We start from the raw sequence: 14,058 nt of genomic DNA, 5'->3' as shown, positions 1-14,058 counted from the left end.
CTCATTAGATTTGGGCTGACGAGCACCATCGAACTAGATGAGGTCCAAGGTCTCATGATGGAGTCAGGAGGTGGTCAACAGAACTGCTATTCTCCTCATCATAACCCCATCATGTTTGGGCTCATTAGATTTGGGCTGACGAGCACCATCAAACTAGATGAGGTCCAGGGTCTCATGATGGAGTCAGGAGGTGGCCAACAGAACTGCTATTCTCCTCATCATAACCCCATCATGTTCGGGCTCATTAGATTTGGGTGGACGAGCACCATCGAACTAGATGAGGTCCAAGGTCTCATGATGGAGTCAGGAGGTGGTCAACAGAACTGCTATTCTCCTCATCATAACCCCATCATGTTTGGGCTCATTAGATTTGGGCTGACGAGCACCATCGAACTAGATCAGGTCCAGGGTCTCATGATGGAGTCAGGAGGTGGCCAACAGAACTGCTATTCTCCTCATCATAACCCCATCATGTTCGGGCTCATTAGATTTGGGCTGACGAGCACCATCGAACTAGATGAGGTCCAAGGTCTCATGATGGAGTCAGGAGGTGGTCAACAGAACTGCTATTCTCCTCATCATAACCCCATCATGTTTGGGCTCATTATAAATATGTGGAAGGTCGTTAATAATAATAAATGTTTTATTAGGGTACCCCTACATGTAAAGAGGGGGCAGATATTTTTTTTTCATTTCAACCCCAACGTGTGATATATTGTTGGATAGGTATTTAAAAATGAATTAGGTTTTACTAAGATCGATTTTTGATAATTTTCATATTTTCGGAAATAATCGCTATAACTTTTGAACCATATGTTTAAAAATATGAAAAAAATCACAAAAGTAGAACTTTACAAAGACTTTCTTTGAAAATTTGTTTTGAACTTTATAGGTTAGTTTTTGAGAAAAATACGGAAAACTACGGAACCCTACACTGAGCGTGGCCCGACACGCTTTTGGCCGGTTTTTATTTTATTTTAATACTTTTCTGTGCTATTCATACATAGCCACCCTAGGGGATTCAGTATTGACAGCTTCTTTTTTTTCTTTCTGCATATATTTGTTTCCGCTTTTAAGTTTATTGTAAATAAGACTGCTTGCACTTACATTGAGATTATAATTACATAATGCTATTAAATTAAATCTAATGAAGCGTTGTTTTATTTCCTAAATCTCAAAACCCTTTAAATCGAATATGTATAGTAATGAGCAAAAATTTTACCGCAGGCTTTCCAAACCGACGATGCTTGATCAGCTACTTTTAGAACGAACATGTACACCGTGTCCAATAAGTCCGAATACTCACATTTTACCTCAGTTCTAAAGATATAGGGATCACAGGCCATCAAATTCTTATTTAAACTAAAGAGTATATTCCTTTTAATAAAATACAAGCACAAAGTTCATGAAATTTCCGAAGTGTCTAAGAAAAACAAAGAGGTAAAGTGCCAACAAACTACTTGCTCGGCACGCAGGTGACGAGTTATTTTTTATAAGCAGAATCTGTATGTGATAAAACAGACGCCACGTGTCCAAAATAAACTATTATGGGTACCGAGGATAGATAACGTTCCGGGCAACTAGAAAAATGTGCCTAGGTTCCAGAGCTCACCATCGGCCCAGGTGTGGGATGCAGTATGTAAGCGAGGTAAACTACCTTCAGTACTTACAGATAAAAGCGTTAAAATCAACGTTTTTTTCTTTAAAACCAAGGTTTTGGAGAAAAAAATGCCTTAAAGTTAAAAAGGATGCTTGGGAATGAGTATCATGTGTCCCAACAAGACGCACCTCCAGCACATTCGGCAAATGGTATTCTAGCGTAGTTTCAGACTAATTTGGCAGTTTTTTATCCGAAACATGAGTGGCCACCCAGGCCTCCAGGTTTAGGCGTATTAGACTACTTTGTATGGTCATACATGCTTTGAAGACTAAATTTGTATAAAATCATAAACCTAGATCATTTCAAAAAGATTATTGAGAGTATTTGGGATGAAATGTGAAGAAAACGGTGCGTGCCGCGTGTGATCCGTTTGAGAAGCGTTTGAGGCTGGTAAACAAGTTAATGCTGGAGTTATTCCAAAACATTTGTTGTGAATGTAGTAAATAAGAGTGCCATTCATAAAATATAATAATAATGTAGTAACTATTTGTTCATTTTGTTTTATTGGCTATTTGTGCTGTATTCAAACTTATTGGACACGGTGTACATATTTTGATTTTCACCCTTTAAAATGTTTCTAAGACGCAATTTTTTGCAAATTTGGTCACGTCATGCACAGTTAAACTGTGGAATGAATTGTCGCCAGCGGTATTTCCGGACCAATGCGACCTTCAAACCTTCAAGAAAAGAGCGTACATCCATCTTAAAGGCCGGCAACGCACCTCCAACACTTCTGGTGCTTCTGGTGTCCATGGGCGGCAGTGATCGCTTACCATCAGGCAGCCTATCTGCTCGTTTGCCTCCTATCCCATAAAAAAACGTTTAATATTTTTTAAGAAAAAAAAACCGCCGCCTTTCGGGTTGTGGTGAAAGCTACTTGCGAATGTTGGATTATGTAGAAATGTGTAGGTATTTTTTAAAACTGATTTTAATGCTTTAATTATTTGATGGCAACACAAATCAATATACGTATAACGCTAAGGTTTGAGGAGTTTCTCAATTCCTCATGAATCCGATTATAAGAAATCGAAACTTGACAAACTTTGACTTGAAAACTCAATAATTATGCTTAACAAACATAACTAAATAAATGTCACTGCTCTGAACTTAAATGCATGCTTTTCTTACAAAAATACCAAAGTCACTATGAGTGTGCCGTTCAGATTTGAGGAGTTCGGTTCTGACCATCATCAGCAGTTCCACTGCACCAAATGTCACTGTTCCGGACGTAAGTGCATGCTGTTCTTATAAAAATACCAAAGTCACTATAAGCGTGCCGTTCAGATTTGAAGAGTTTGGTTCTGAGTGTTCTGACCATCATCAGCAGTTCCATTGCACCAAATATCACTGTTCTGGACTGGACGTAAGTGCATGATGTTCTTATAAGAATACCAAAGTCACTATAAGTGTTCCGTTCAGATTTGAGAAGATCGGTTCTGGCCCCGTAGCCGAATGGCATTTCTCCGACGCCAAACGAAAGCGATACGCCGCTGGCTCTGTCGCGCCAATACGCAAGCGCGATAGAGATAGATATCTACTAGCGCTTCGTTTCGTTAGCGTTTCGTGAGCGATTGTGCCATTCGGCTAGCCACCCTGATCTGACCATCATCAGCAGTTCCACTGCACCAAATGTCACTGTTCTGGACGAAAGTGCATGCTGTTCTTATAAAAATACCAAAGTCACTATAAGCGTGCCGTTCAGATTTGAGAAGTTCCGTTCTGGCCATCATCAGCAGTTCCACTGCACCAAATGTCACTGTTCCGTACCTAAATGCATGCTGTTCCTTTAAAAACACAAAAATCACCATACGTATGCCTTTCAGATTCGAGGAGTTCCCTCGATTACTCCAGGATCCCATCATCAGAACTGGGTTCTGAGAAAAATGTTATTAATCTGTATTCATATACATTCAATAAAAAATTTTTAATCGGTCCAGTAACAACGGAGATATCGAGGAACAAACATAAAAAATGAAAAAAATAAATAAACATACAGACGAATTGAGAACCTCGCCTCAAATCTCTCAGATTTGAGGCGACGGTTAAAAAGTGACACATCATGAGCAGTTCCAATGCACCAAATGTCACTGTTCTGGACGTAAGTGCATGCTGTTCTTATAAAAATATGAAAGTCACTATAACTGTGATAATTTCCGAAAATATTAATATTATCAAAAAACGATCTTAGTAAACCCTTATTCATTTTTAAATACCTATCCAAAAATATATCACACGTTGGGGTTGGAATGAAAAAAAAATCAGCCCCCACTTTACACTTTACACTAATAGAACATTTTTTTCCATTTTTCATTTTTGCACTTTGTTTGTTGACGTGATTGATACACATATTGTTACAAAATTTCAGCTTTCTAGTGCTTACGGTTACTGAGATTATCCGCGGACGGACGGACGGACGGACGGACGGACGGACGGATGGACAGACAGACATGGCGAAACTATAAGGGTTCCTAGTTGACTACGGAACCCTAAAAAACAGAAATCACTATTAAACTATTCTCTAATTTCAAGTTCCTAACTAAAATTTTCCTAATAAAAAAAAACAAATTGATCCCGCTACAAACTTTCACCCCCTTTTTCCCTCTACTAGGGGTGTAAATTTTCATAATCGATTCTTATCTCTTCGAAATTTTGTTAATGCAATCTATACAAATTTCGACTTTCTAGCTTTCGTAGTTTCGGCTCAGCGGTGTTGGTCGTTGAATCAATCAATTAGGAAACCTGAATTTATATATGTACATGTAGACTAATACTATACTTTTACTACATTCATATACCTTATTTACTACTACCATACCATGAATATGAAATTAAATAAAGAGTCCCCATATAAAATTGAAAATTATGTTATTAGCAATTTAATTCAAAACTATCAAGATTATTCGTGTCTGCGTTGAAACGCGCGTTGAGTTGCCGGTGCTCGCGTACCGAGCGCCAACGCCATCTATCGATGGCCGTTTCGTGAAATTGATGAGCGCTCTAAGGAGTAAGGGGTCTTAAAAGTCTATGTCAATTACATCAAGAAGTTTTTGTGTAGCAAATGTAGCAATCCTTATTATGCTTTTTTAAAGTCCACTCTAGACATCACCTTTAAATAACATTATGTATTTCCTTTCCAGTATAATCTGCCCAGCAGAAATCGATCCCAACAACGCCGTGTCCATATGGAACATCATGGCGAAAGTTCGCGTCGAGTCCATGATGTGGGGCATCGGTACTGCGTTAGGAGAACTGCCTCCGTACTTCATGGCGAGAGCAGCGAGGCTGTCTGGTGGCAGTGTAGCGGAGCTTAATATAGATGATGAGTCTGCTATGAGCAGGTGAGGACACAATTAATGTCAGGATGGCCGTCTCGTTACATCTTTTTAAAATGGGTGTTGAGTCTGCGGGGCATTGGTACTGCATTAGAAGAACTGCCTCCATACTTCATGGCGAGAGCAGCGAGACTGTCTGGCGGCAGTGTAGCAGAGTTCAATATAGATGATGAGTCTGCTACATAGAACACCCCACTAGAAGCCTAATGCAAGCGATATTGTTCGAGACGCAAATCACCAATCCTTGCGGGGTGAGGCGGGCGCGCACGGTGCTGCCATTGGTCGTTTCAAATAATGGCGCGCCTTTACGATTAGCAGTAGGGATGGGAATGGGACATGTCTATTATAGACAATGGTACCGGTACCAGTACTGTGGTGAATTTGTTTTGCAACAAATTATAATTTTATAATTAAATTATAATAAGGCCTAGTTACCCTTCGGGTTGGAAGGTCAGATGGCAGTCGCTTTCATAAAACTAGTGCCTACGCCAAATCTTGGGATTAGTTTCCAAAGCGGACCCCAGGCTCCCATGAGCCGTGGCGAATACCGATGCCGGGATAACGCAAGGAGGATGATGATTGTGATAGCACCTCAATAAAAATCATTCTAGTAACTAATAAATAAACTGTGCATTTTTACTTACGTTTACTAAGTTAAATTACCAACTAAATATTCTAAACTAATCAATCAACTAAATAACACTACAGACTCTACAGTTTCTAGATAATTATTCACAATTACAAATCTGCTTTCTTTTATATTTCATAAAATGGTAGCACATGGTACGAACGGTAGTACGAAGTTCCCGCAACAGACATAAACTAACATGGCCCCATCCCTAGTCGTTTACGTGAAAGGGATAGCATATCGCATTGTCAACTAGGCAAAAAGGGATGGACGCGCCTCGGCGCCGCTCAGTACAACCATATTGACCAGTATAAATGAACTCCGCGGATAATAAACAATATTCAACAAAATAATTAATTTGACTTAACTGTGGAATGTTATTCCATCTTTTTTATATGTAGAAGTGTTAGAAGACTTGCCACACCACTTTATGCTGCAAGAGACCATTGTTTGCAACCAAATTTGATTATTTAAGATTTTTCCCGAGCGGACACGAACGCTGTTAGCGGGTCGTATACTTGGGCGCTACTGATCGGTGTCGCACGCGTTCAAACTTTTATAAACCTGATTTGTCGTATGCTTGGTGACCGCGAGTCGCCCTGTAAGGGCCGTCTTGTTGTATTGGTCTGTGGTCTGCTATGAGCAGGTGAGGACGCAATTAATGTTCGGATGGCCGTGTCGTTACAATTTTTTTTAAATAGTCAAAGTGCGTCTTGAGCATCAGTACTGCACTAGAACTGCCTCCATACTTCATGGTGAGAGCAGCGAGACTGTCTGGCGGCGGTGTAGCAGAGTTGAATATAGATGATGAGTCTGCTATGATCAGGTGAGGACGCGATTAATGTTCGGTTGGCCCTGTCGTTACCATTATTTTTAAATAGTAATCTTGAGTCTGTGGGGCATCAGTACTGCATTAGAACTGCCTCCATACTTCATGGCGAGAGCAGCGAAACTGTCTGGTGGCAGTGTAGCGGAGCTTAATATAGATGACGAGTCTGCTATGAGCAGGGGCCCGTTTCTCGAAAGGCACAAGCCTTGTACTACAAGTGCGCGAACTGTCAAATAGTATGGGTTTCCATGGAAACACACTTGTAATACAAGACTTGTACCTTTCGAGTAATGGGCCCCAGGTGAGGACGCATTTATGTCAGGATGGCCGAGTCGTTAAAAAACTTTTTAAAATACTTTGTCAAAATCCGCGTTGAGTCTGGAGGCACCGGTGGTGCACCCCTTATTACGCGATGATTTTTAAGTCCTATATTATTATATTATATTGAAGTTGACTTCAATCTTTATTAACGCTTTATAAATTTAATTTCAGAGCAAAGAAAACAGTACAAAAGCTAGTCGAGCAGATCGGCTTCATCGGCATTCTAGCGTGCGCGTCAATACCCAACCCACTGTTCGACCTCGCCGGGCTAACCTGTGGGCACTTCCTCGTACCGTTCTGGACTTTCTTCGGGGCTACGGTCTTGGGCAAGGCGGTTATCAAGATGCATATACAGAAGATGTTTGTGATTGTGTCTTTCAATGAGACTCTAGTCGGGTAAGTGCCTAAAAATCATCTTAGTCTTAAATATGGGCATTATCAGAATGGGACCCCCAATTAGCGTAAGTTGTTAACAAAAATTAACTCACTGTCATGAAATAAAACTATGGAAACGGATTAAATCGCGTACCTATAATGAATTTAAAATACATCCCGACGTTTCGAACTCTTTACAGCGTTCGTGGTCAACGGGTGACTGAGGAAAAATTAAAAGAGTAAAGAGTAAAGAGTTCGAAACGTCGGGATGTATTTTAAATTCATTATACGCGATTTAATCCGTTTCCATAGTTTTATTTCATGAGTACCTAACTATCGCGGTAACCGAAGACAATATTAACTCACTGTCAGTTTTGTGACGATATTTAAGCATGAAATTTCTATAAAAATATTGTTTTTGTGTTAACTACATAAACTTTAAGCGTTAATATACATTCAGAATGTGAAAAAAGTAGATTTTTAGACAGATTTTATACTTAATTGTCGTCACAAAACTGACAGCGAGTAAATTTTTGTTAACAACTTACGCTAATTGGGGGGTCCCAAATTCTGAAAATGCTCATATACAAACTGATCTTTGGTCCTGCCGGGTTAACCTGTGGACACTTTCTAGTACCTTTCTGGACGTTTTTCAGGGTTACAGTATGGACCAATGCAGTAGTTATGCATATATAAAATAGACGTTTAAGTTGCGTAGAAGCGACGTAAGTTTCTTGTTATGCTCTAAAGAATCTAAATCGTAAAATAAAATGGGCTATTAATACGATCCTTATTGTCTCAGCAATCTACCACATGTCTTGCCAGCCAGATACATCTTTAACCTATAAGACATTATTTATTGTATCACTGATGTCTTCAGCTTCATTTAAAAAATCTGAGAAATAGTGTTCTTTTAAATAGATACGTCGTTTTTAGAATTGTTTTGGTAAATATTTTCTACTCGTTTACCAATCATCATTTACTTAAAAAACTCACTGAGATTTTGAATAGTGTTCTGTTTAAATAGATACGTCTAAAGTAATTTAAAGCTATTTATTGAGCAGATCGGGGTACGTAGCCGACTGGCACAAACGCTCACGAAACGAAACGCTCGTATATATCTATCTCTATCGCTCGTGCGTATTAGCGCGACTGAGCCAGACTACCTTTCGCGGCGTTTCGTTTTCGTTTCGCGTCGCAGAAATGCCATTCGGCTACTGCACCAGAGATCTTTTCCAAGCAGACCCCGTAGCCGAATAACATTACTGCGACGCGAAACGCCACCGAAACGCTGCAGAAATGTAGTCTGGCTCTGTCGCGCCAATACGCAAGAGCGATAGAGATAGATAGCTACCAAAGAGATATTATCGTGAGCTACGCACACAGTACTATCAGTTGCAAAAGTGCATGGAGAAATTATGAATGAATTCATTGATAAAATCGCCGTGCACTCTTGCAGCTGGTAGTTGATAGTACATGTTCCTGTATTAATATTAACCTTTGTCTACAGACAAGTCCTAACCTGGGTGGAGCGGATACCGTACATCGGGCCAAAACTCGAAGCGCCTCTCCTTGAGTTCCTTCGCAACCAAAAGGCCAGATTACACAAAAACGACTCCGCACTGCCAGAGAACTCGGGCTCAGTTCTCTCCAGTCTACTAGAGAAGTTCGTACTGGCGATGGTGCTGTACTTTGTGGTGTCTATAGTGAACGCTCTGGCGCAGAATTATAATAAGAGGAATGGGAAGAAAAAAGGGAAGAAGAGGGAATAACGCGCGACCGTCGACGCGGCACCACACCACGGTTAGTATTTAAACCTAAACTTTAATATGTAGTAGGTACAGTCACCGGCATAAATAAGTGATGATTTATTTACCTTGTCACTTTAACGGCTCAGCCACGACATTGGTCTAAGCGCGACAGCGGTGAGCGGCGGTCATACATTGGAGCGAGACACAGCGATGGGACTTTTCATTCGCACGTATGGCTGCCGCTCACCGCTGTCGCGCTTAGACCAATGTCGTGGCTGGGCCGTAACGTCGTGTTTGAAATGTCAATACGAAATTGTCAAACGATTAAAAGCGACAAGGTACAAAAATCATCACTTATTTATACCGGTGAAAGTACATACGATACACGTGCGATAAATAAGACGTTCGAAACGAGTGGCGGTGAATTGAAATACGAACGTAGAGTTAAATAAAAAATATTGCAATCATCTTTACGTGCGAGATTTGATACGTAAACTTTAGTATTAACGCGATAAGACCGCCTGTTATCTGCCTCTATTTATAATCATTTGTTTTGTCTCCACTGTATCTTTTGCTGAGGTGTGCCAATAAAGAGTATTCTATCTATCTATCTATTCTTCTATTGTAACATTCGTTTGACGACCTGTCTGGCCTGGCCTAGGTAGGCCTCTAGCGCTTAGTTATCCTGCCTGCGAAGCCGCGGTCCCGGGTCCGAATCCCGGTAAGGGCATTTATTTGTGTTATGAGCACAGATGGTTCTTGAGTCATGGATGTTTTCTATGTATATAAGTATTTGTATATTATATATATCGTTGTCTATGTACCCACAACACAAGCCTTCTTGAGCTTACCGTGGGACTCAGTCAATCTGTGTAAGAGTGTCCTATAATATTGATATTGATATGTATTTGTTTAATATTTATATTGTTATTTTTTCAGCGCGCCGTCGAACGTCGGAGAAAAGGCGGCGGTAGTACCCAATAAACTGCGATGAAAGTTAAATAGTTATTTTATTAAGACACGTACAACACTACAAGATAGCCATCCTTCTCTTACATATACCGTCATCATATGTGCGACAGAGAGAGCATGATTCTTGTAGTTTTGTACTAGAGTTAGACTAAGCTGGCAACGATTTTGATAGTCCCGCACATACAACCTAGCAAAAAAAAAATATAAATTACAAAGTGGCAACATAATAGTAATGAATAGATTATTGCTTAAAGTTTATGTAATTAACACAAAAACAATATTTTTATTAAAATTTCTTGCTTAAGTATCGTCACAAAACTGACAGTGAGTTACTTTTTGTTAACAATTTTCCCTAATTAGGGGGTTCCCAAATGGGGGGGTTGAAAATGCCCTTACACATGTTGATTTGAAAGGGACAACATCCCAATGTTACTATATATAACTTTTGCACCCTGTCAAAATTGCTGCTAACTTAGCTTAGTCCGACTCAAACTTTGTCCTGTCCTGTAAAATAGAAGGAATGTCTTATGAATAGTCATCAACCGTAAGTTTAATATAGATTAGATAGATACTTTTAACGTGCGGTGGGATAAATAAGAGAATAGACATAATGAGTAGGCACACTCAAAGGTTATGACAGATGGCGCCACCCTATTAGTCCATTGCACAGATAAAGAATTTCATACGTGAAAGCGAGAAGATGATATGTTTTTTCTCTCTCTCACATATGAATTACAGTGACATGCCTAGACACTTGCACAGGCGCCACCTGGCGGGATAAATTGTCAGTGTGCCTCCTCATTTGCATGATTTCAAAAGTTTAATTTAAACTGTGATTGTCATAGTCGATAACGCATGTTTTAGATTATAAACATTTGTGGCATTTTCAAATAAAAGGTACCACATATCAGTTTCAACCGGCATTGAGTATCTTTTTAGTTGAAGGGTCATATCTTCGCGGTTATATGTATACATATTTAATATATTTCTAACGATCCTGTTAATATCTTTCTTCAAAACTGCGTGAGAAGTTTTAAATGATAAAAGATAGCAAATTTAGTAAATACCGTAAATAATTTTAGTTGAGACTTCGAGTTTGGCCGCTAACAATGTTCTACCTATTTATCATACTTTTTCTACATTTGTGTGTGTTATCTAAGTTCGGTTTTTAAATTCCTACTTCCTTGCAATACTTTATGAGCATTTCTACTTGCTAGATGTGTCTATGTCTAGTTAAAGGTTTCATTACGTTGGCATCCAATAAGGGCTAGATTTGTGTGTATTAGATACGAATAATCTGTCCTTACGGCCCAACCACGACATTGGTCTAAGCGCGACAGCGGTGAGCGGCGGCCATATATTGGAGCGAGACACAGCGCTCACCGCTGTCGTGCTTAGACCAATGTCGTGGCTGGGCCGTTATAGCAAACGATAGAGTGGAACTTTCTGCTAAGAAACGGCACTGTTCATTACATTTCGCCTATCAGTCCATAAAAAAAAAACACATTTTATTCAGCGGCCAAACCCATAATAGTCACATATTACCAGCTAGTGGCCCGACCGTTAGTATCTTGCCTTACTCTAAGTTAAAATAAGTGTTCACTAACTTTTAACTAGCTAAATAACTGTTTAACTTTCAAGTTATCTATAGTCAAGTATTGAGGTAAAATAAAATCATGGGTATAGTTTTCTAAGACATAATGATAAACTTAGAAAAGTAGGACGTAGATTTCAGAATTCTAGACATTGTTAGAGAAATATAGGATCCTGTCTCAAAACTACGTTTTAAAGTTACAACTGTTTCCAACTCATGGTAATTTTTTTGTGTGAGAAGTGATTTTACGATTCCTTTGTATAAAATGCTCATTTCGTCGTATTTATATTTTTCTAGCATACTGTCTAGTTTCGTATCCCCAAAACAACATTAGAAGCTTACCAAACTGACAATTGCCAGGTGGCGCTTTTCCATCCGCTGTCACTGAAATCACGCATTTTTTCGGAGTTTGTCTTCGAATCACGCATTTTTTCGGAGTTTGTTTGGCTTCGTACATACAGCGGTGTTAGTAGCGACATCTATACTTTCAATGTCATTAGAACCTGATTTGAAGTGATACTGATTCTCAGGCACTTGCATTTTGAAGACCTTGGTATAGGCTTGTGCCGTTTCGTTCGTTGATCGGAGCGCTCCGATCTCGTTCAATCGCTCCCATGAACTAGTTCGCTCTTTTAGGTCTTTTGCTCATTTAGTTCAGCCAGACCAGCGACCACTGCGCTCGGAAAGATCAGAACGAATGGGACCGAATAGTGTCAAAATGATACGAATAGTCCACAGATAGTAACATTCCGGGCCGAAAGGTTGTAAGTAACCGAAAAAGTAAAAAAGTAACCGAAGTTTAATATGAAAACATGACTTTTTTTGTTGCTCTGCTAAGTAGCTCTCGCTCTCGGTCGGCGCAGTCACACATTCGTTCTCGATCCAAACCGCTCGCGCTCGCCGATCCTATACTGAACTAAATGAGCAAAGACCGATTCTCAGACCACGGAATGATTCAGTTCATTTCGGTCATTGATGGGATTTTATTCCTAACAGTTCATAGTTCGTGAACGACACAAGCCTACCTTGGTAAAAAAAATTGAAAGACATACCTAATACCTCATCACAGAAAATTTATAGATTGTCTTCCACCTTAAAAAGACAAGAAAATTGCTATGACAGTATCCTAATTGATCTAACAAGATTGTGCGCTAGAAAATAGTTATTTGTCAAAATTATGATGATGTGTCCAATTTTAAGATTTCGCTCTGTCGTAACTGTTCGAAGCACAGTTATTTCAATTGTTGGGTGCTTTCAATTTTTAATAATGCTAATTTTAGTCATAACAATGTATCGTATCAGTAGTGGGTGTACTGGATTGATTAATTTATTAACCAAAAACATAGTGATATATCCAAATGTATTATTTGGTGCTGTTCCTAATTTTCCAAATTTGACAAATCTAAGTTGTTTTTTATACAGTTATATTGGTTTAAATATTGTTATTTTTTTGCATGTTTTGCTACATAGTAGTCCATTCGGAACTCAGTCCGTTCTCTAAAATATTTTTGGCGCTTATCGTATCTTATGGAATTTAGTCTTTAGTTTTTGTTTAGTCATAATTATTACTTGCATTTCAAGTTTACTTACCTTTTATGTAAAAACTAATATATTTCAATTTGTTACATTTTATTTCAATGTTTTATCAATTTATGTGAAGGTGCCTAGTCAAAATGCCAATCGGTTCCGACGCAGCGAACGAAACGCTAATACCTCTCTCTCTCTCCTCTCTTTCTTTCGTCTCTTTCGCACTAATACCGAAGATATAGAAATATAGATACCGAGAATACCGTTTCGTTCGCCCAGTCTCAAGCGATTGGAATCTTGGCTACGCACTCTGTTCTGATTTTTTTTCTACTATTTCTATAACATTGTTGTAAGTTAAATAGCTAACATAATTTAATTTAATTTGAGCAGTCAAAGTGTAGAGGTTACAATAAAAGACATTTTTATGTATCTTGTATAGGAATAAATAATATTTATAATAATTAAGTAGCTGAATGGAACCCAGTATTAATTTACTAAGAAAACATTCTCCTGTAAACACATGGGCAAGTTGCATGAAACATGGCGCTATATCTTAGAATACTAAGGCCCAAAGTAGTATACAAAACTGTTTGAAACAAACCAGTAGCTATAATATTTTCATTCATTGGTAAATCACATTCCCTACTTTCTGATGTGATTGTCTTTTGAACTAGTCCATCAAAATGTAGATATCAGTGGTCATGTTTTAATTTATTTTGATTTCAAGATTGAGGACACGGCTTCATGTGTCTTTTTTTTAAATCTACATGCGTTTTGATTCTAACGCCAGGCCTACGTCACTCGCTCGCGGTCGCGCGTTAAGTACCTACATTCATAAACGCACACTAGCCGTTCATTCCCTTTTCGATTGGTGTGATGAACAAACGTGGCCGATAACTTTAGTGAACGTTTATGAATAAGCGCCCGTTCATTCGAATGAACAAGTGGCCGAGGGGCGCGCCCGCCTGTGTAGTCGCGTGGCACGTACCTACTATTCTTCTGAGTTTTACGAAGCGTAGGTATTTGTCGTTTTGCGGGCAAGTGAAGGATCTGTTGCGTTAGTAACTTA

At 39.1% G+C, this 14,058-nt stretch overlaps 1 protein-coding gene and 1 long non-coding RNA gene across 2 annotated transcripts in view; one reads left to right on the top strand and one right to left on the bottom strand.

Moving 5' to 3' along the window:
• Positions 1-10,211, top strand: part of LOC125236470 (vacuole membrane protein 1) — a 34,213-nt gene extending 24,002 nt beyond the window's left edge. The window contains exons 7-10 of the mRNA XM_048143285.1: positions 4,798-4,998; positions 6,942-7,166; positions 8,656-8,948; positions 9,836-10,211. Coding sequence (XP_047999242.1) covers positions 4,798-4,998; positions 6,942-7,166; positions 8,656-8,917 — 688 coding nt within the window. The 3' untranslated portion in view covers positions 8,918-8,948; positions 9,836-10,211. The remainder of the gene's footprint in view (positions 1-4,797; positions 4,999-6,941; positions 7,167-8,655; positions 8,949-9,835) is intronic.
• A 1,685-nt stretch (positions 10,212-11,896) lies between these two features.
• LOC125236471 lies at positions 11,897-13,814 on the bottom strand. The gene is made up of 2 exons (XR_007178208.1): positions 12,488-13,814; positions 11,897-12,011 (listed from the first exon to the last, which is right to left on the bottom strand). It is a non-coding gene; the product is annotated as an uncharacterized LOC125236471 (long non-coding RNA).
• Between the last annotated feature and the right edge of the window lie 244 nt (positions 13,815-14,058).

The sequence above is a fragment of the Leguminivora glycinivorella genome, chromosome 19, assembly GCF_023078275.1.
Source record: "Leguminivora glycinivorella isolate SPB_JAAS2020 chromosome 19, LegGlyc_1.1, whole genome shotgun sequence".
NCBI lineage: Eukaryota > Metazoa > Arthropoda > Insecta > Lepidoptera > Tortricidae > Leguminivora > Leguminivora glycinivorella.
The sequence above is the reverse complement of the archived record's forward strand: the minus strand, read 5'-3'. Positions and strand labels throughout refer to the sequence as shown.